The following is a 24,014-nucleotide window of genomic DNA, read 5'->3' on the forward strand; positions in this document are numbered from 1 at the left end:
CCCACAGACTGTCAGCTGATTTCTCAACAGAAACTTTGCAGGCCAGAAGGATTGGCACAAAATATTCAAAGTGATGAAAAGCAAGGACCTATATCCAAGATTACCCTATCCAGCAAAGCTATCATTTAGAATCAAAGGACAGATAAAGAGCTTCCCAGACAAGAAAAAGCTAAAGGAGTTCATCACCACCAACCCAGTGTTACAAGGAGTGTTAGAGGGGCTTCTTTAAGATTGGGGGGGAGGGAAGGAAGAAGAGCAAAAATATGAATAATAGAATGGCAATAACTACATATCTATCAAGAATTACTTTCAATGTAAATGGATTAAATGATCCACTCAAAAGACATAGGGGGCGCTGAATGGATAACAAAACAAAACCCCTTACATGTGCTGCCTACAAGAGAATCACTTCAGATTGAAAGACACACAGATGGAAAGCAAAGTGATGGGAAAAAGATATTTCATAAAAATGGAAACAAACAAACAAAAAAAGCTGGAGTAGCAATACTTATACTAGGCAAAATAGAATTCAAAACAAAGGCTATAACAAGACAGGAAAGAACCCAGTAATCCCACTTCTGAGTATTTATTCAAAGAAACCCAAAACACTACTTTGAAGGGACATGTGCAACTATATATTCATTGCAGCATTATTTATAATAACCAAGATATGGAGGCAACTTGTATGTCCATCAAGGGATGAGTGGATCAAGAAGAAGTGGTATATATATATATATATATACAGTGGAACATTACTCAGCCATAAAGAGAATGAAATTTTGCCATCTGCAACATGGTTGGACCTGTGGGGTACTGTGCTGAGTGGTTTAAGTAAGACAGAGAAAGACAGGTGTCATATGATTTCACTTATATGTGGAATCTAAAGAACAAGATAAAGGAACAAACAGCACAGAAACAGACTCATAGATAACAGAGAACATTTTGAGGGTTGCCAGATAGGAGGGGCGTTGTGGGGATGAGTGAAAAGGGAAAGGGATTAAGAAGTACAAATTGGTAGTTATAAAATAGTCATGGGAATGTAAAGTATAGCATAAGGAATATAGTCAATAATATTGTAATAACTGTGTATGGTGTCAGGTGGATACTAGATTTATCAGGGTGATCACTTCATAAGTTATATAAATGTCAATCACTATGTTGTACACCTGAAACTAATATAATATTGTATGTCAACTGTAATTGAAAAATACAAAAAAAAATCTACAGTAATAAAAAGTTTCGAATGAAGGAAGCTAATTCATTTTCTCAAGAGATAAGTAAATAAGACCAAAGCTCTGAATGATTCATCACAAAATATCACTTCTTAGGGCTGAAATAAAATCTACAGATGATTTGGTCCGGTTTTTCTCAGTCTTTATCATGCCAACGAATCACCTGGAGATCTTGTGAAAATGCTGATTCTGGTTTAGTAGGTTGGGGTGAGGCCTTAGATCCTGCATTTATATAAACTCTGGCAATACTGATGCTCTCTCTTCAGAGACCGCACTTTGAGCACCAAGAAGCTAGTTAATAGTTTTGTTATCAGAGCTAAGGCCTACAGAGTGGTTGTTGTTTGTCCAGTGTCTTAACAGTAAGTGAGCACTGACTTGCCAACTAAGTGGTAAAGCTAGGGTTAGAACCAAAATCTCCCAGTTCCCAATTCATAGTTCTAGGATCTCATGCAGCAATTAAAAAAGGAATCAATGTATTACAGTGTAAGAATTTAAAGCATATATGTTGCTAATTCAGGAGAACAGTAAGTAATTGAGTGGAGGATTTTCTTGATCAAGCATTGTATTTTATAAAAAAAGTTTAAAACTATTTCATAGAATGTGGTTTATTGAAAAACATTGGAAAATGGGGTAAACATAATAAAAGTCACCATAGTACCCCTACTCAAAGTTACCCAAAATATATTAAAAGTGCTCTTATACATTTTGGTCATATCCTTCCTTACCTTTCTTTTCATATGTTCAATTAGTGCAAAAATAGGATTATATGCCAAATATCATTTCATATGTGAATAAATGTATCTACATAGTATTCATATTTAACAACTCCATAATATTCCACCATGGAGATGTACTACAATTAATTTAATCTTTGCTGAGTATTTAGGTTGTTTTCTGTTTATATCTTTTAACCAGAAAAGGAAAGTTATTTCTTGGCTTGCTGTGGCAGAATGGCACTCGTGTCTCTGATATCAGGAGTAGATACCCAATGCTATAATGAGAAGAAAAATCAATTATATAAATTTTAACCTATATATGCAAATATGTGACTGATATGTAAATATAAATTAACTCAGGACAAACAAGAGGCATTTTTAACATCATAACCTCATGCGTTAGATCACATCTCTGGGTACCAGGTTATAACAGAAGTCAGTGTGGGCCCTTAAACCTCTTCTGTTCTTTTATGGGTCACTCCGAGATGTTGCTTCTTTTTCTCAGGCTTCCAGCGTATATTTTATTTACTGAATCTGGGCCCATCTGATACAGTTTAGCAACATTTTTTTGCTCAGAGATAACTAATCCAACCCCTAAAACACAAAGGAGGTGTGACTTGTCCAAGGTCAACCAGCAATTTAGGAGCCATGCCAAGACTGGACTTTCACTTTCCACCACCCCTCCACTGCTTCTGACCTTGGCAATGGTATGAGAGGTTACAGTAATGAAGGTCAGAATGAACCACTAGCTGTCTGTCTGCTTGGATAACCTTTTCTTCCTGTTTTAGTTCATTTGCTATTATTACTTAGCCATATCTAAAAAAAGGCCTAGTGCCTTCTCTGAACAAAAGTACCCCTAAAGGCTAATAACTCAAGGTATATTATGATAATCACTTTATCGTGGAGACATATATTCAAAGGCAACTTCTTATGAAAGAAACAATACTCGATCCACATGGGGAAAGATATTTTTAAACTCCCTGTATGACTCTATATTTGCAGATACCTTATCAGAAAGTTGAAAGCGATTAGGGATGGGGAATTATCTCTAAATTTATACTTGAGAATGTAAATTACATACAAACTAATGGGACTAAGACTATTTGATCTTTTAATATTTAATTAATGGTTCCCCGTGGCCTTTTTATAGCCTCTGTGTTATTGTGAGCAACGAGACTTTAATAAGCAGGTTTGGGACTTCCCATTGTGTAGCAAGATGTCATTGCTTTCATGACACTAATTTGGCTTTCATACTCTCTCCCTCTCCCTTGTCTTTTACTATAGGGTTCCCTGTGCCTTGCTCTTGCATTGGGAGCAGCTAACTATATTAGTTGTATTGTTATGGTCTGTGTGAGCTTCTTTCTAGTCTAGAAATTATATATCTCACTGGACAAAAGGTTTCTCGAATCCCCTCCTTACACTAAAAGCCCTTGAAGATTATAATAAAGATAATGTGTCTTTCTGAGGGCAGACATTTAACAATAATGAAATAAGATGCATTTCCTTCATTTCCAGGGAAAGATAGATTTGCTTGGATTTTACAAATCACATACAATTTAGAGCAGTTTTCTTATTTTCTTATGTTACGTATTTACTACAAAGCAATCCTATATGGGCATGGTGACAACCACAAGATAGGTCATATTGTATCCAAGTCCATAGGAGCATTCCTGCCTATAGTTCCCCCTTGTCTCACAATTGAGTTAAGGATTCCAGTACATGAGAAAATTTAGCAGCTGACATGAGTATTGCCTGTGTGGCCACTGACCCAGGCTGGTCTAGTTCAAGGAAATGCGAAGAAAGATATATTTGAAATTCTCTCAGTGGTTTTTGTTTTGACTGAAGATATTCAGTGCTAGACTATTAGAGAAAATATTTCCCAATGTGCTACATAGTGACTTAAAAATAAGGATCCCCATGAATGGTTTTTTTTTTCTTAAAATTTAGAATTAGAAATATATGTATACTGTCTTTCTAAGCTTTCTTTCAGTGGATGATGGGTACATATTATGTCATCATTATTTCCTGTTAGGCTAAGAGGCATCTCAGAACTAATTGCTCCATTGCAATAATGATTTGATCCCCAAATCCTAGTATAACTATTTCCATTCTGTTTATATTATCAATAAGAATAAAGTCTTTCATTATTCATTGTTACCAGATGTTTTTGGTATCTCCCAAAGGCTCTGTTACAATTAAAGTTACCTTATCCACTAACAAATGAGTAAACTGATGTAGAGAAAGACAAAATGACCCAACATAGGTCTCACAGCAAGCTGCAAGGTTGAGATTTATACCTTGTCCTTGACACAAGTCAAAGTGTTCACACATTTTATTTCACTTCCAACACTAATGGCTGAAGTTAATTTATTATAGCAGCAATGACAACAAATGGAGGAAAGTAAAATACTTCACTGGAGTACAATGTGCAGCTGTCCCATAAGGGCATGACCAATGCTTCTATTGACAAAATAGCATCACAGACAGTGAGGACATTGACAGAACTTCAGAGACTTCCAAACCATTCAGTAAAGCACACACTTATTTTGCCGTTTAACTTTTGAAAGGGTGTACAGTAAAACATCACCACCATCCATCAATTGCCTTCTCCATCATTAGGGAACCATTGGTAACAATTTCTATATATCCTTTTAGAATTACTTAAGGACTACACAAGCAAACACAAATATTTATTCTTATTCCTTGTCCTTTTTACACAAAAGGTGGTGTATTTATTTCTCTTCTGAACATTTCTTTCACTTAATATACTTTGAAATATTTCCATCTTAATACAAATTTCCTAATTTTTAAATACATTTATTATATTTCATTGTATAGATGTGTTCCATAATATATTTAACTAGTCCTTTATTGACAGATATCTGGGTTGTTTCCATATTTTTGCTATCAACAAACAAGGCTGTAAAGAACACTTGACACATGTCATTTTGCATACATGCAACGGTATCTATAATGTAACTTCACAGAGGTGGAATATGAGGATCGAAGCATAGATCATTTCAGTAGATTTTGCCAATTGCTTTTTATAACAAAGACAAGTAAGGTTTTGAAGAATTCTACATTATTATATTCATCTTCAAAGATTTTTGGCAAAGTACCTGGCATAAAAACATTCAACAAAATGCTTGTTTTAGGATTATTTCATTATTCTCCCATTCCATTTATGATTTTTTTTTTCTCCTGAAAAGTATTAGTTTCACCATCAAGTTATCTCAACTGTGGCAGAAATTATGTGAATACAGGGAGAAAGACAGGAAAAATACCCATAATGAGTCATCATAGAATGTATTATTTTTCAGAGAACTTTGACCAGTGGGTCTGGTAGAGTCAGGCTATAATCAAGGGGAGTGAGGTTGGGTGACAGAAGAATTGTCAAGGGATTATAGGAAATTTCCCTCCTATGGTAGCCCAGTTCTGCCAGTAGGGTCACTGGAAACCAGTGATATTAGCACAATCACCTCTGTCAGTGGGAGCTCAAGGCATATTTAATTGATGTCCCAGAACTTACTGATTTCATGGCATGCAGGTTTCAGAAGCATGAGGTGCCATATTAGCTTTTTGACAACTCTTCAACCAGCATCAGGGAATGACAAGAGTCAGATGTCATTCATTCCACGGCTGACCATCCAATTCAATAAGACATGTGTTTAAATGACAAAACCAGAATCTCTTGGTGTAAGGGCTATGATCATATTTTATTAAATATTTCCAGATTCTGATCATCAGCTTGGTTCAGAAAGCTTTGGTTTAGTCTATTCAGTTTGTTTATAGACAAGAAAATGGAGGACAAGGAACGCCAAATAATTGGCTATAAGTCACAGAATTCATTCCTGACATATCTGGAATATGAACCCAAGTCCCTCATTTCTGTTTAGGATTTGACCTGTCACTGTCCTGGCTAACTTGGGCTATGTGCAGTAAATTGGAGGGAAGGGGAGAGCTAAGTAGGTAAAGCTCTACACCTTTACTGCCACTTGCCGGAAACAGCTCCATTCTGTTCCTACTTTTCACATATTGATTCCTATATTGTATTTTTCTTGACTGATGAACTCTGTGGCTAAAATGTTTCAAAGCCTTTTATCACAGATGGAGAAAACAAGCAAACTACCAGCACCCCATCTCTGGGAGGAAATTGAATGAATCTTAGCCAGACTGGTGTCCTCCTTTCCTTTTCTGAGAGAAGGGCCTAAGGCTGGGAGGATTAGGATTTAGAGATTAGGCATTTAGCTTTAAAGGCCTATTATATAGAGAATATATGAGAATTTTCAAGCTATGTGTTAGTAGCCCAGAACTGCATTGTAGGTCCAGAAATGGAAGGTCTAGGTTTCCTGTCTCTTCCACTTCATAGCTCAGTGAACTTGACAAGTAAAACTGGTCCCTGCACTGGTCCCTGTTTCTAAACCTAGAAAATGAAATGGCTTAGACTAAATAAGCCCTAAACTGTAGTTGTTCTCAACCTTGATTGCACATTGGAGTCATGTGGGATGCTTTAAAAAACCCTGATGTGCTGATATGTGGGTCCCATCCACTGAGTTTCTGATATAATCAACCTGGTATACAACCTGGGCTTTAGGATTTTTTAGACACTTCCCTGGTGACTGTGATGTGTAGCCAAGATTGAGAACAGCTGTCTAGAGAACAATGGTTCTTGTGGTAGAGTCCTACACCCACAATATCACCTGGGAACTTGTCAGAAATGCAAATTCTCAAGCCTCCTCCAGGCCTATTGATTCAGAAACTCTGGGGACGGTGCCCAGGCATCTGTGTTTTAAAACACTCTTCAGGTAATTCTGATGTGCACTGAAGGTGAGGGTCACTAAGCTGGAGGGTCTATGAACTACTTATTCGGGCAGGGATTAATCGATTTTTAAGTTGGAGGTAGGCCCGTAAGTAGAAACACCTGCTTGGAGAAGGGTGAATAAAGCGAGTTAAGGAGACAAAAAAGTTCATTTCCCAGAGACAGCAAAAACGATGGTCAGACTATTAAAAGAAGTTTTCTCTTTTGTGTTTGATTGCCATGTGCTCTTTGAAGAGAGAAAGGTTTGATTTTTAAAATGTATATATTGCTAAATGCTTTGAACTTCCTGATAAACATGTTCATTCAGGAAAACTTGTCCACTGAAAATGGCTGTCTTCACTTCTATGAGAAAGTGTAAGATTATGGAAGACAGGATGTGGGTGACGTTTGCCCCTCCCAGGGAAAGCAGCTTAGTACCAGAGTTCCAAGCTAAGATGTCTGGAAGGCTGTGCCTAGAACAAAGAAGGAAATGCAAGAGCTATCTCTCCTGCACAGCTTTCTGGAGTAGCGGCAGGGATGCAATAACTAATCACAAGCACAAAGAGGACTGGTCTTCTCTAAACTAGGTTTTATTTTTCCTTTTCCTCACGCAGCCGGGGGCCATTGAGACTGCCATGGAAGACTTGAAAAGCCACGTAGCCAAGACCTCTGAAGAGAAAATCCAAGGCTTCTGGCTGTTGACAGAGTGAGTAGTTATGGCTTAGTAGGGGCTGTGGAAATTTAGCATTTTCCTTGACACCACTGTAACAGAATAGAAGATAGACCTGTGGGAGAATTTCTCCTGGTTGCTATGCAAGGTAATTGATTGACATATCCAGTTAGAGAGGAAGCTTTCTTGATACTCCATGGCTGGGGGTATGAGCAGGTGTTACTCCTACAACTGTTTTCCAGGCTAGTCACTTCACTCAGCTATCACTATGACTACCTGAGGTCAGGCCCCCTGCACTGCTTTCCAAGGCTATGGCATCAGTGCTCCTAACTTAATTCTCTGGCTTCAATCTCTCTCTCTTATACATACTCTCCCTCCAGGGGCATTAGGCTACAAACCATCCCACTCTGAGACAGTAGACAGGAATATTAGGAAAGAGGAACAACACATACAGTTTGAATTTTATCTTGTACACAATAACATGAGCAGCCGAGCCAGGGAAATTGTGCAGGATGGAGAAGACAGACCACCTGCCCAGACTTAGGATAGAAACAAAGGCTAACACTGCAGTCCACATCACTTCACTAACAGTTCCACTCACACCCAAGCCTTACCTGAGCTGTAAGGATGCCCACTGCAAAGAACTCCATGAAGGTAATGGCCCTTCTGTCCTGCCCTGAAACTCTAGTGTCTGTTTGACCTTTTCTTTATCCACCAGGAAAGTAATAGGAATACATGACCTTTACAATAATAAGTAAAATATTCACATAATAAAGGCAAGAGGCACCTCTTTTCTGCTATGGAATCCATAATATTAAATGGAGAATGAAATTAGAACTCCATTTCCGATGCTTAATTGGCGCCGTGAGTTTTCTGGCTTAGCAACATGATCACCAAATTTTCCAGCAGAAAAGTTTAGTAATTCCTATACCTTGAGTGAAGAAGAATTTAACCTTTCACTCATGGACAGAGAATCTAATTTGACTAAATTTCAAGAGGGCAACACTTGAATATTTAACCACCCAGGCCAGCAGAACACATTTCTCAATCAGTGAATGTAGAACCCGATCACCTGTGAGTTGAGAGCTGACTGACCACCACATTATATTCTTGTTTCAAATGGGTTCCAAGAATTGAATGAAAATAAACTTTGAAAACTCACCTGACAATTTCTGAATATTGGTTTCTTCATCCATAAATTGGAGATAATGATATGGACCTGAAGAGTTGTTATAAGGCCTAAACAAGATAATATGGTAAGATTCTTAGCAAAGTCCCCAGCACATAGTGGATTTTCAACAGATATTACTGCCCCTCTTTTGTTCACAAATACTATTGATAAAAGGTCTTTTCTTTTGGAATCCTCTGCCTTTACTTCTATCTCTACCTCTATCATCTCTGTATTACCACAAATGAAAAGTCTATAATTCAGGATTTTCATTTATTTACTTTCACCAATGCACATTTTATTTTCCACTTCCCACCTCCCATCCACAGAGAAAAATTTGACTTGTGCAGATGAAAAGTCCCCTTGATTAGAACAGATATCTGCTTAAATTCTGAAGGTCAAATTAGAGGTAAACACTTAACCTATTTTGTTTCTACAATTAAGAAAGAATGCACAAGTGTGGCCTTTCAAAATTGAGTGGTGGCTATTTTTGAATTCTCAAATAATAGAAGCAGTGGTTCTTTAAGAGTGCCTATTTTAATTGCATGGTTTTATTTGTATAGAAACTTGATTTTTTGTTGTTTGAACATTTTGTTCAGTGATTACAAAGAGTTGTAGATATCAATTGTCCAAAGATGAATTAAATTGTCTGATCTACTGAGGCTTAGCACCATAATTCTCTGTGCTTGATTTGACATCAACTAGGATGATTGGTAAAACCAGCAACTTTCAGATAAATATAAAAAAACTGTGTCCCAAAGACTCAAATTTTATGCCCAGCTCTGAACCTAATAGGACGCTCCAAGAGGTTATAAGAACTATATGATAACTAGTTTTCTATTTCTCTTTTGTTTTGTTGTACCCATTTATATTAAAGAGAAAAATCAGGGATGTGTCCTGTGCACATGGAATTCCAAGCAATCATATTTGCTTATTTGCTGTCAGACTTTCTTCCTTTGTACTTGGAACTCATTTCTCCTCTTTAAATAGCCATTCTTTTTCATGTTTCACTCTGCTGAAATCGTTTTGCTTCTCTTTAATCTCCATCAAAAGCTACTTTAAAGAAAAAGTCTGATTCCAGTCATTTCTACCATAGTAAGAATTTTCAGGTTTCTTTCTTTCTTTTCTCTTCTTTTTCTTTCTTTTTTTTGGCCTCTTAAGCCTTATAGCTGGTTTGGACTGCCTTCTTGCAATGTAAACAGCTGCCAGTTGTCAAGATGGTTCAGACATCTGGACTAAATGAATAGGCTCCCAGCCACTGTGACTGTTCAAGCAAAAGATGGGAGGCTGTTTGGCAAAGGAGGGACATGCATACTCATAGAAGTTATGAATGAACTTTCACACTTAAGTGTTTCATTTGTTTGTGCATTAATGCAGGGAAAGGCAGAAAAAACAACAAAAACCAACCTCCAATTAACCACAAAACAAAACAAAACAAAACCCTGAACTAAACAAACATATAAACACAGGCCCAGAAAGGTAAGAGCTGGGGCTACTCTTGTCCCCTTTCCTCTTTTGTGTCATGATATGTGGAATATAAAACTGAAAGCAACAAAGGAACAAGACAAAGAAAGAAACAAAAACTCATAGACACAGACAATAGTTCAGTGGTTACCAGAAGATAAGGGGGGAGGGGAGTGGTAAAAGAGGGTAATGGGGGTCAAATATATGGTGATGGAAGGAGAACTGACTCTAGGTGATGAACACACAGTGTGACATAAAGAGGATGTATTACAGAATTGTACACTGGAAACTTATGTAATTTTACAATCCATTGTCACCCAAATAAATTTTAATGGAAAAAAAAAATGAGACCCAACCATTCAGTCCTTATGAATTCCAAAGCTGTAATTACACTAACTTCTCCAACCCCATCAATCATATGAGACTCTTTTCAAGTGTAACCTTTTTTGTGTGTATGTGGTAAAAATGACTAGGCTTTATACACATCAGCTTTCAGCTCCTTTTATGGAGATGAGAAACCCTTAGCTGCTCATCCAACAGTTTAGAGAATGTTGGCTTTCAAACAAATATTCCACTTTCAGAATGATGAGTGTTAAAGCCTTTTTAATGTATACAGCACATTACAAAGTATCTTCATGTACACAAACCTGCTTTATTTTCACTATAACCTTGCTGGTTTTATGATTCCCATTTTGCAGATGAGAAATGGAGACTAGGGAAGGTGAAGTTGCCAGTTGAAGATCACATAAGTGATAGAGCAAGGAAGATGGATTGCACCTCTACCTTAGCAGGGTTTTGATTCTTTCCCAAAGGGTATAAGGTGTAGGTGTGAATAACAAGCCTAGATCCATGTTTAGTTATGGCTGTTCAGACTCCTAGAAGTAGTGTGATATCAGAGGGCAAGGTGAGAACTGTGAACATGTGCTAAAAGGCCTTGTGTATCATGTTTAAGAACTTAGGTGCTATCCCATAGGTGATGGGGAGGCACGTATGGGTGAGGAAGTGTGGCTATATCTTTTATGAAGATCATTAAAGGTCTACAATCCCTTATCCAAACCCTTGGGACCAGATGTGAGTCAGATTGATAACTTTTCAGACTTTAGAAAAGAAAAACAACAAATATACTGTTTATATTATGCCTTAAGTGGAGGTCTGGGGCAGCCCCCATCATTAAACACATTAATATTTTTTTCAGGGAAACATGTGATATTAAAAATAGAATAAATGGACTCGTGCTGTTTCAAAAAGTGAGTTTGTACCACAGCTGCTATTTTTAGAGTTTTGTTGACTTTGGAATTGTGGATGAGAGCTTGTGACCTGTCTATGTTTGAAATGTAAAGAATCAATGAATGGGTGGGCGGCTGGGTGGTATAGTAGATTCTTGTCTGATCCAGTGACATGCTGGTTCACCCTGGCTCACAAGAGGTGAATGGTACAGTTTCAGGAATTTTGATAGTCAGTTGTTAATTATTAAAATTAAATTATATAAAGTTTCACAACAAATAAATTAAATTTAATATAAAGGTAATTTGCTCAAAACTCCTTACTTTCTGACTAGTTTACTTCATTTTGCTGTCATGTACACTCTTGGGGTTATCTATGACAATTATATTTGTGTGGTGGAAATACTGTACGATGGTGTGCTATTGCACATCTCTTTTCAACTGCATATTCAGTGGTGTCACGTTGGTAGCTTGAAATTAACCCTGGTGGCAGCAATTACATAATGGAAATCAGCAAACACTGGAGACCAGAGCTTGATTTATTGTTTCGTTGATTGTCTAAACTTAAGGAAGCAATGGAGAATATGTTAACAATGCAGGTTAAATATACAAGTGTGTCATATACATTGTAATAGCACAAAACATATTGAAGAAATATTCGTCCAGCATTCAAAGCTGCTATTCAATTCAGCAAAAAAAATCACCTTTTTCACTTATGAATGGATGGAGACTAGACAAGAGCCTGAGGGAAGGTTAATGCCAGGCAGAAGGAGCAAAAAGTGGCAGAGGGTCTGTGGTCTGGGCCCTTGGCTGGGTAGAGGCTGTTGGATGTTCTGACACCTACACTGCTGACCCTCACACCACCCCCACCACCCCAGCTAGAAGTTGCAAAAAGCCTCTTCCTGCTATCTCTGTCTAGCACTCTCTACTGCAAAAGCATACCATGGTGCACAATTTAAAGGAGACATGCTTAGGGGTATTCTGGTATTTATCATAGAGCATGTACTAAATGGTACATTTAGAACTGAGAGGCAATAAATTGATAATTGACAGAGCTGGGATTTGTGGATCTTTGAGTTTAATTGTCTGTGAGGAACAAATCCAAGGTAACTCTTGGCTTTGGCCTGGAAAACTAGTAGTTGACTGGGCAACCATTCTAGGTTTAGAAAAAATAACTCTATTGAGAAGCCACCATATTTGAGAAGCCAAACATTGTAAAAGGAACTTTGTGCACACAATTTCACTGAATCCTCCCAATAACCTTGCCATTCAGTTTTTACAGAACTTGTTGAGTATACATTTTTTTGGGAAAATGTATCTGAGGTATCCTTAGAACATCGACAAAGAGATGTTGAGTAGATTCTTTTACATATGGGTCCAGATACTAACTTCATAAGTAGTTTTTCAAAAGGGGCAGTAATCCTGACATGCTTGTTTCTTAGAGTCTTGCCTTCTGTAGAAGCCAAGGACATAAAGTAACATTAAGTCAGCAATGGCATGTTTCAAGGGATGCCACCTGAATTAGTCCAGGTGAGCTGCTCTGTGGTGTTCTAAACTGATCTAGATATATTACTAAGTAAATTAGAAAAATGAGTTAGGCGCTTGGGTGGAGGGTGGACAGAGAAGCCAAACCAAGAACTAGAGAGAGGCAGCCATTAATTCCATTGAGGTCCCAGGTAGCTAAAACTGTTAAGAATTCCCTAAAGAGACATCAGTTAGGACTCAGTACTTCTTTTTTTTTTTTTTTTTTTAAAAGATTTCTATTGGGGAATTGGGAGGATGGGAACGTCACTGGCCCTCATATGTGGGATCCGAACCGGGGCCCTCTGGCGTCCCAAGCCAGTTCTTAACCATCGCGCCACTCCACCGGCCTGACCCAGTACTTCTTTAGCCCAGCCCATCCAGCAGTTTTATTTGCCTCTACAGCTATAAAGACACGGTTGTGTTTATCTTAATTTTGCCTCCTCTTCTCACTGTGTTTCTTGGCTTTTCTGGGAAAGGACTTTTAAAGAAATGATGTGTACCCTTTCAGAAGTGATGATGCATTAAGCCAGAAGCAAGGAGGACATCTTGACACTCTAGGGAGTCTCAAGAAGTGTGATATGATGGCAGTGAAGTGACTCTTCAGTGGAATATACTCAAGCTGCCTTTGTCTGAGGTGGTTAAGGGGGCAGGGGGAGAAGGGATCTTCCCTCCATACACATTAATGTGAAGAGGTGGTGGGGGAGATTGTTTTTCTCCCTCTTATTTATAGCCAAGGAGACTTGTCTCTGGTGGCTGGGATCAAGTAACTCTCCCTCTTCATCTTTGTGGAAAATGCTTACAACATGTTTCATTGCCTACCTTCCCCATAAATCCACCCGTGCTTTTATCCTAGGACTTTAGGATAATAAATATGTGAAATCTAATTCACTATCGACATCAAACATATAGACAGTAGAATAAAAGTGAAGTAAATGAGGCAGCCTAGAGTCCTAGAAAGAATGCTGAATTTAGAATCCAAAGACTTGGGTTTGAATCTTTGCTGTGCTACTTACTGTCAGTGTAGCTGGGTGAACTTGAATAGGTGTTGCTATTTTTTTATTTTTAATTAGTGAATTTGTTTGAATATGTTCTTCAGTCCACTAGAAATTCACTGCTCTTGAAAGATGCACAGCCACTGTTAATTTTGGGTATATATCATTCCAGCTTTTCTCCATGAATTTGTTAGCCAAAGATTGTTATAATATTAATCGATAACATTTATTGAGCACTTAAATGGTACCAAGTATTGTGATAAGTGCTTTCCATGCATTTGCCATTATATTAGTATAATACATATAATTTTGATTATCTCAAAATGACACCTCTCTCAGGTTTTCCACGTGTTATTCCTGGTCACCATGCATTTTTTGTAAAGTGACTCAATCATTCACCTATTACTGGGCAATTACTTCTCCAAATGTTAATGGTCATACACATTTACAGGTTTATATTATTCTTTTAAAACTGAAGCACCAAGTGAGGAGTATTTACAAGTGGGACAGAGTAAACCTGCATGATTAGAAAGAGATGAAGATATATGAGGCATTACCCATTTAGTTTTTGATAAAAAGTCATAAATAGTATTTTTATAGCACTTTATAGTTTTAAAAAGTACTCCTAATTTAATTCAATCTGCATCGTAATTGTCTGAAGTAGGAAACATTACCTACAGTTTACACATGAAGAATCAAGGCACAGAAGAGTAACACAGCTCTTAAGTAGCAGAGGTAAGGTTCCAATGCATTATGCTGGCCAGACTTTTGCATAAATAATCCCTTCACTATTGCACAAAGATTCCACGTCGTCTCTTATTAAATCATGGCATGTGGCTCCTTTGGCAGAAACATGTTGGGTAAACTCAGGATTCTGTTTCTTGGACTTGGTGGGGTAAGTGTTAAGTGTGCAGACCATCTCTGCTTCATTCAGAAAGATTCCCCAGAAGAAAGTTCTTCCTAGGTATTTAAATAAAAAGAAAGGCATCTAGGGAGACAAAGGGACATTGAGGAACAGTTGACTGAGAACTATATTAGTTTCCAGGCACCAGGTGCCTCTTTGGCGTTCACTGATCCCCAAAGCAGCAGGGCATGTGATCTCTTTCACATCTGCTCTCACATTTGATCCTCAATCCGACCCACAGGAGAAGGCAAGGAGGAACTACTGGCTTTACTTTATGGATAAAGAAACCCAGAGATGAAGTGATTTGTCTAAAGGCAACCGCTTATTAAGGGTCATGGGAGGGCTTGACTCCACAGGACGGCTCTCCCGGCCTACCTGTCATCTCATAGCACTGCTCTTGCTGCCTTTTGTGATTTTTTTATCTCCCAACACAGCAATCACTGCAGTTTGAATTGGGTAAATGATCTTTGTGCCTCGATCTAGTTTCTTTGTTGATTATCTGTTGTTTGCAGGGAGGAGGGTCAGAGAGTCATTAGATAGGTTCGCAACCTTCTTCTTTTTTCTGCTCCAGATCATTCTATGCCTTTTGCTATTCATTTGAGTTTATTTAGTCTTTTCCCAGAATCAACTAAACAGTCAGATTCCTGTAGGGGATGGCAGGTGCCGCTGATGGGCTAAGACCAATCACACTTTATCTCGTCACAGTAATTATGTTATAAGGAATGCTGAACTCCTTCTATAAAACAAAGATACTGCTACTTATAATTTTTTTTAAAAAAGACCCAAACACCTGGAAATCAGAGATTTTTAATCCTTTTAATCGTGAATAGTAAACATACTGTAAAAAGTAAGTTAACATTATAAAATGTATCTCCTACCCAACCCCGTTAATTGTTGCATACTTCCACCTATTCTAGACCTTTGGAACTCAAAGTGTGGTCTTGGAATCAGCAGCAGCAGTGCCACCTAGGAACTGTTGGCAATTCTGACCCTCAGGACCCACCCCACACGTACTGAGCCTGAATCTGCATTTTCAGTTCCCCAGTTGATTCCTATGTACACAAACATTTGAGAAACACTTGTCCAGATCACTGTCATGCTTATAGTCTGAGGACTTCAGTGGGTCCTCACTTCCTTCAAACTTTTTTGCTGCATCCTTAAGACGATGCATGTCACGGACTAAAATTTGAACTGCTTGCTGTTACTGACACGATTTCTTGACCTCATGATTTCCTTCAACCAGTTTGCTCTATTTTATATGCCTTCCTTTCCTTTCTGTCCTTCAGGGATGTAATGTCCATAACATCTTTCAAGAGTAATTCAACCAGAAAAATCTCCTCTCCCTTCTTTTTTTTTTTTTTTTAGATTTTTATTGGGGAATTGGGGGGTGGGAACAGCATTGGGGAATTGGGGGAAGGGGAACAGACAAGTTGCTGTCCTTTTGTTCTTCAGTCTAGTTGTGGAGGACGTTGCTACACTGGCCCAAATTGGCACCATCATTGCACTCTTCCCAGGTGAGACAGATCCGTTGCCGGCTTCTGGACAGCCGCTCACTGCGGCTGCTGGCTGCTCACACTCACGCTGGCTGCTGGCTACATACAGTAGCCCATGGCAACACACTGCAGCAGGGGCTGCAGCCTACGCCGTCCTCTCCACAGCCCAGCTCCAGGTTGAGCTGTTGTTCAGCATCTTAGCTGTACAGGGCAGTGTCACTGGCCCTCATATGTGGGATCCGAACCGGGGCCCTCTGANTGTGTGTGTATATCTATCTATCTATCTATATATGTATATATAGATAGATATAGATATATATATAATTATATGTATAATTTCCCAACTAAAACTGATTGTTTATAGTTTTTATTACTTTTTATTATAACTCACAAACTCCTTTGTTTTTCAAGGGAAAAATTGACCTTTTTTTTTTTTTTTTTCCTGCAATCAACTGGAACAATATGAACTCCATGATAGGACTTCTCTTATTCTGGGGGGGGGGGGATAGTCCCTGTGGATACATAAATGGATGTTCCCAAATCTATCTTCTCTATGTTTTATGGGAACACTCTGTCCTATAGTATTACACATTAAAGAAGTGTTGAAGAAATGAATAAGTACTCCTGAGACCTTTGTGTGTGTGTGTGTGTGTGTGTGTGTGTGTGTGTGTGTGTGTGTGCATTCCAAAGAATCATTTGTACTTTGCAACTTGTGCTTTTCCAACCATGAGATGTTCACCGAACAGCAGGAAATGAAGTATTGACGAGCAGCTTCTTCAAGGCATCAAATAGATGCCGGAGGGTCCTTTTCCTCAGGCCTGTGGGCAATGGACTGGGAATTTAGAGACCTGAACCTGGGGTCTTGTGTTACCATTATGAAGCCTCGTCTCTCCTTTGGGTGCTACATTAACTTCCCTACATGATTTCACCTCACTCCTTAGAGAGCTGTGTATCCCTTAACAACCGAACGTTCTTCTCAGTATCCTCGGTAGCCAGCATGGAATCTGGTACATAACTGGCTGCTTGGCGTCGTAGCGAGAAAACATGAAGCACAGGAAGTCAAGTCAGGGGGCCTGGGAACAAGGAAGGTTTGTGAACATCGGGTTTTTATTAGACTACTGTGCTTACTTGGAGGGTCCCCTCTTTTACACAAAGTGGAGAAGTCCAGGGAAGAGTAACCAAATGATTGAAAGACTGGCATGTGGATTATTTAGCTAAAGGTTTTGAAACTCTTCAGTTACCTCACAGGGAGGGAAATTGCTTTGCTTCAATGCTATGCATTTTTCATCTGTTTGTGTTTGAAGAGCAAACCCAGACTGGATTCTCTTCAGGGCCTGGAACCCAGTGGGCACTCCAGTAATATGTGTGGAATGAATGATTTTCTCCCAGGTTGCTGATTCCTGGCTGGCCGGGACACTGTCTTCCTCTTTCAAGGGCTGGTCGCTGCTAGGGGGCTGAAGGGGCACGCAAAGGGAGGCTGATTTGTAAAGCAGGTATTGTTGCAGGGAACCCAGACAAGGAGACAGGACACAAAGGCGTGGGAAGCAACTTTTATTAATGCCGGCACAGGCTCATCGGATTCACATCCAGAGGCTGAGCCCCGATCCGGGTGGGACTCGGGGCTATATACCCTGAGGTTTCCAGGTTGGCAGCTAAGATTTATTATTAGAACATGTGGCCATTGTGCCAGTTCCTGACTGGTTCCTGGGTGAGGTAGGAATTTGGAAATATTAAACGCGGAAGTCTTGCTGACCATACAGTCCAGGAATGTCTTTGTCTGATGCCTGCACAAAATCCTTAGTGAGCACATGATCTGGGAAGGCCTTTGTCTAGGGCCCACTGCCACAGTAGTCACTCTATTCAGTATCAGGGAAGTTGTTTCTTCTGAGTGGTGTGTGTGTGTGTGTGTGTGTGTGTGTGTGTGTGTGTGTGTGTGTGTGTGAAGCACGTGTGTATATGGGGGAGATATTAGAAAAAAAAATCTTTGGGAAGAAAAATCATTTGAAAACCACAAACTGATTTGGCACAGCCTTAATAGAGCCACTGAAAGTATTGTTAGGCATAGGGATGGGGCTACTGGGAAGGCATCTAGGATGGTTTGAGTAACTCGGTGGGGGTTCTGGGAATGTGCTCCGACAGGTCCTGCCTGTCATTGCTAGTTCGCTGTTGCCCTCTGCTGGTGAAACTCTTGTCATCCCAGGAAACCGCAAATCTCACGGAGCTCCTGGGTGCTCTCAAATATTGGGAGGAAATGTCATTATTTGATTTTCAATTCAATAAAGAAAACATAAAATGCCCTTGTGGTATAGGTATATTTCCACCAAGAGCTACTCTTGCACAGAGGGCATGTTCGTTTTCTGGCAAAAATAAATAAATATTTCATGGGATGTAGTGTACAGCATGGGGAATAGAGTCAGTAATATTGTGATAGTGTAGTACGGTGTCAGATGGTTGCTGGATTTATCAGGGTGATCACTTCTTTAGGTACATAAATGTTGAATAACTATGGTGTACACCTGAAACTAATATAACACTATATGTTAGCTAAAGTTTAATCAAAATCTCTTAAATATATATATATATATATATATGGTGAAACCAGGTCCCTTCCCTGGGATGACTCTAAAGCTGAGGAATAGTGGTGGCAAAAGGAGATGAGGTGAGTCCTCTGCCAGGAGAGACAGGGTTTTACAACCGAGGGAATGAACCTTATGATTCTAGTTTTTTACTCCATGCTCTGCTCACTGCTAAGACCCAGCTCTCTCTCTCTTTGGCTCTGTACTGAGAACACTGAGGGGACTCAGATAGGACGAAGGCACTGTCTCTACATCAAATGTTAGGGGAAAGATAGGACAAGCACTGAAATCACTGTCATACAGAGAATAATGTGACTAGAGCCACCACTGAGGCACTGATAGAGGCTTGTGTGTATTTAAAGGAAAAGAAAAGTAACATCGCTTGCGGGTGAGGGCAGTAAGGGTAAGGCTCTGTGAAACAGGTAACATTTAAAATGGGAATTAGAAGGATGGCTGAGGTTTATTATTTTTAAAAAAATCTCTTTTATCAATAAAGTAGAATATGTTCAGTGTCAAACAAACAAACAAAATATCGGCTAATAAAAGCATAAAGAAAAAAAAGTCACTGGAAATCCCACCACTCAGAAAAAGCATGTGAATGTTTTGATCTATGTGTTTTGTGGTTGTTGCAAAATTGGACATGATGGTAACATTTTGTATCCTGCTCTTTCTCACTAGCATGGCATGAATATTTACCCAGTGTTACTGACTATGTTTTGAAAATGTGCTATTTTAATAGGGGACGGTTTCAGTGTGTAAACCTGGGGATAAGATTCCACAAGCAGCATGGACCAAGGCTTGTAGGTTGCACAGCACAAGGATTGTTCCATTTTTATTAATTCATTTCAAAAATAGTTTTTGGACCCCTATAGCCTTGGAGACACAGTGCTAACTGACTCTGTTTTTGTGGTGGAGTTCACAGTAAGGAGAGGAGACAGATATTACTTAGATGATCACAGATATAACTATGAAATTATCTCTGGGGTGAGTACTATGAAGGAGAAATGCGAGGTGCTATGAAAGTGTATGTTAGAATATACACAGAGGTCTGGGAAAACTTGCCCAAGTAAGTCAGAATTGAGCTCACGACCCACAGGTGTTAACTAGGTAAAAAAAGATCAGGAAGAACATTGCTAGCAGGGAGAACAGCGTGCTCCAATGCCCTTCAGTGGGAGTGGGCATGGTGAATAGCAGACACTGAAAGGAAGTCAAGGAGAATGGAGTGAAGAGACATGGCCTGTATGAGGCTGGAGAAGTAGGTGGAGCCTGACCCTGCAGAGTCTCTTAGACCACGTGAAGAATTTTTGTCATTTTTCGTAAGAATGTTAGGGAACTGTTGAAGTGTTTTAAGCCAGAGTGGGGAGGTGAAGGCCAGACTTGTTTTTTCAAATCTGCGTCATTGCAGTATGGTGAAGAGGTTGGAAGGGAACCAAAACAAATGTCGGCAAACCAGGTCTAGGTGGTGATGAGCCCAAGCCTAGTGAGAGAGTGATTGCAATAATCCAGACAGGAGATGAGGGAAGACTGGATCAGGATGGTGACCGTCAAGATGGAGAGCAGGGGGGAGTTTTGAGAGAGATTTTGGGAGTAAAATATCTAGGACTTCATATGTGAGGTGAGGAAACAGCATGAGTCGAGAATGACTCCTACATCTCCAGCTTGCATACCTAGATGGAAGAAGGGCTCTTCCCCAAGACAGGGACCACTGCACGAGGCCAAGGTTTAGAAGGGACAGACATGAGTTGTTGTTTTGAGGAGCGGGTTCCCAGAGAAAACAGTTCTAGGAGTGATGAGCGATACATATCATAACATCAGCTCCCTTCAGAGGTGGGTTTTACCACATTTTCATATCATACTGAAGGGTCCTCTTTTTGGAGGTGGGTGGTACTGGGGAGAAAGCTAAGACTGGCTAGGTTTGGTATCTGGGTACTTGTTTCACATCCCTGCATTACTGCTTGCCAGGTGTAAGTCACTGGGCAGGTCATTTTAAGGGACTCTGAACCTTAGTTTCCTTGTCTTTAAAATGAGGGCCATGGGCCAGCCGAGTGCTGCGATAGTTAAGAACTGTCTTGGGAGGCCAGAGGGCCCCGGTTCGGATCCCACATATGAGGGCCAGTGACACTGTCCTCTACAGCTAAGATGCTGAACAACAGCTCAACCTGGAGCTGGNCCAGCTCCAGGTTGAGCTGTTGTTCAGCATCTTAGCTGTACAGGGCAGTGTCACTGGCCCTCATATGTGGGATCCGAACCGGGGCCCTCTGACGTCCCAAGCCAGCTCTTAACCACCACGCCACTCAGCCGGCCCTCCTCTCCCTTCTTTAAGCTCACATTATACTTCACAGTGTAGTTCATGTGTGTATTGTGACAAAAGTGTTCCTTGAGGCAGGGCCTGATTCTGACTCACCTTTTTCCAGGCTCATCTCTGTCCACCTCCCAGTGCTTCATACAGTGTCTGGCACATGGGAGGGCCTCAGAATCTATCACGGACTTGACTTGAATTTAATTCCGATAGAGTCATCTACTGTTTGAAGCCCTTCACTGACACTAACAGGGTCCATCCATCGAGTCCTGCCTTCATTTCCCTGGGCCTCCAAGCAGCTCAAAGCCCAGTGAGACTTTCTCCGTCCTTGGGTGAAAGCACTCAGGCTAAAAAGTGCCTCAAATCCATCAAGATGTTAATGACCTGTGGCAGGACTCTGGCAGCAAGAAAAGCACCTCTGTTGCCAGAATCCATTTATACTGGGTGGGTGTTTTCAACAACCACTTAATTAAACACATTGCTTTTCTCTATAAATTCCCCATGGCAGCAGCTTCATCCAGATAGCTAATGGTCCCGGAGTGACCTGAATTATAGGACAGTGAGGGCATTTTGTTACTGCAGTCACAAATGTACTTGGAAGTGTTTGTTTTCCCAAGACTGCGACCAATTAGGGAGGAGTCAGAAAGAGCCAAAGGGTGAGAAAAACCTGACGCAGCTGAATGTCCAGTTCCATCACTTCCTGTCTGTGTGACCTTGGTTGGATAAATCTCTTGTATTCTCTGGGCCTCAGTTTTATCATTTATAAAATGGAGATGTAAAGAGGGTTATTAATTCAAGGATTAAATTACTTATATGTAGTAATTTACATTTAATGTAATATTACTTACAATGTAAGTAATTATACGTAGAATGCTTACAACAAATTTCCCACATGGTGTGTACACAAAAGAATTGGCTTTTATTATTTATTCATATTCACTCATTCATACATTTATGTATCTACTGAACTCTTTCCATAACCAGACTCCACTCTAAGTGTTGAAAATACAGAGGCAGGTAAGACAAAAGTTCCGTCTTCAATGAGCTCACTCTCACTTTTGTGAGGTAGGAGGACAAGTGAATTTAGTCACAACAGAGTGTGATGTGTGCGATATGCAGTCCTGCAAATGAGTCTATGGGAGCACAGAAATCACTGTGTCTGTACAGCTGAGTTGGGTAAAGGGGGTATCCAAGTTTAAAGAAAGAAGAGAAATTTCCAAAAAAGATATGGTGGGAGAGAACATTGTAGGAAGAGGAAAGAATATGTGCAGAGCAATAGATATAAACTCAGGGAACCACAAACAATTCAGTGGGGCTGGGTTATAGATATCAAGAGGGAGGGCCTTAGAAACAAGCTAGAAAGGTAGAAAGGAACCAGAAAGTAAAGAATTTTGAATGGCATGCTAAAGAGGTTGGACCATAATTTTTTCTGGGGTCACAAATTGGAGACCCATAGGCCATTTGAGTGCTTTTAAATAGGGTGTGTGTTCCCAGTTTGCCAATATCTTGCCACTCCCTGTTGCCTTACATGGGTCCCTCTTCAGTCCTTTGATGCAGTGGTGTGTGGTGGGCTCACCCACTCATAATATCCAAGTGTGTGCATCTCTTCCAACCACATGTCTAGTGACCGCAACTTGGTAGGAAATGAAATCAGGGTATTATTATTATTATTATTATTATTATTATTATTATTATTATTTTAGAATGCATTTTCTATTTAGAGCACACTGCTGTCTTTACACTTTCTTCATGACCACTATATGCATTTTTTTTCTGGATTTACTAAAAGATATCAAATAGGATGCTGACATTTTCAGAAAAGCAGCAAGCACTGGAAATAATTTCTCAATAATTTAAATTTAATCTTGATTATTTAGGGGCCTGCCAATGTGTGTTTTATTAATTAAAACAGATAAGACCTCAATCTTAATATTGAGGCTATCAACACATTTAGAACGCTACAGCTGTTATACAAATAACTATTATAAACGCTTATGAGTAAACGTGCTGCCTGATTCACAAACAGTAAACTCTCTCCACTGCATGGGGTTCCTAAGTTGTCCCAAAATGCCCTGTTGTAAGGAAGGTAGGATGGGTCTAGGAGGAGTAATCAATGTGAAGAGGAAGGAGGCTCTTTTTCCACTGGTCTGTCCAGTAGAAAGAACTACAAAGTTTAAGAATCACTGTGGCCTCTGAAATCCTGTGCTATGTGAATTCATAAAAATGTAGATTCCTGAGCAAAGAAGATTACCTGGGACAGAAAGGGGATTGTATAATGATAAAAGTGTCAGTCTACCATAAAGACAGAGCAATTCTAAATGTATATGCACCAAACAACAGAGCAGCAAAATATGCAAAATAAAAACTGATAGAACTGAAAGGAGCAATAGACAAATCCATGATTATAGTTGGAGAACTCAACACCATTCTGTCAATAATTAGTATGACAAATAGGCAGAAAGTCAGCAGGGATGTAGAACTCAACAACATCAGCAGGACCCAACCAACATTTACAGAACACTTCACCCAGTAAAAGCAGAATACATGTTCTTTTCAAGCACCCAGAGAACATAAACTAACATCCAACAATCTGAACCACAAAACAAACCTCACTAAATTTAAAAGAATTGATAGCATACAGAGTATGTTCTCTGACTAGACTGAAATTAAAAAGAAAATAACAGAAAAATAAGTAGAAAATCTCTAAACACTTAGAAACAAAGCAATATACTTCTAAATAACCAGGAGTCAAAGAAGTTTCAAATGAAATAAAAGTTACATTGAACTGAATGCAAATAAAAATACAAAATGTGTGAGAGACAGCTAAAGTAGTCTTGAGGAGTAAATTTATAACACAAGAAAATTCTCAAATCAATAATCTAACCTCCTGCTTCAACAATCTAGAAAAAGAAGACCAAACAAGCATAAAGTGAGTAGCAGAAAGGAAATAATAAA

At 39.4% G+C, this 24,014-nt stretch overlaps 1 protein-coding gene across 1 annotated transcript in view; it reads left to right on the forward strand.

The window, feature by feature from the left end:
• TPRG1 (tumor protein p63 regulated 1) overlaps window positions 1-24,014 on the forward strand; it is a 49,221-nt gene that overhangs the window by 5,069 nt on the left and 20,138 nt on the right. The window contains exon 2 of the mRNA XM_019667912.1: window positions 7,361-7,452. Coding sequence (XP_019523457.1) covers window positions 7,361-7,452 — 92 coding nt within the window. The remainder of the gene's footprint in view (window positions 1-7,360; window positions 7,453-24,014) is intronic.

Source organism: Hipposideros armiger, unplaced genomic scaffold (genome assembly GCF_001890085.2).
Source record: "Hipposideros armiger isolate ML-2016 unplaced genomic scaffold, ASM189008v1 scaffold_14, whole genome shotgun sequence".
NCBI lineage: Eukaryota > Metazoa > Chordata > Mammalia > Chiroptera > Hipposideridae > Hipposideros > Hipposideros armiger.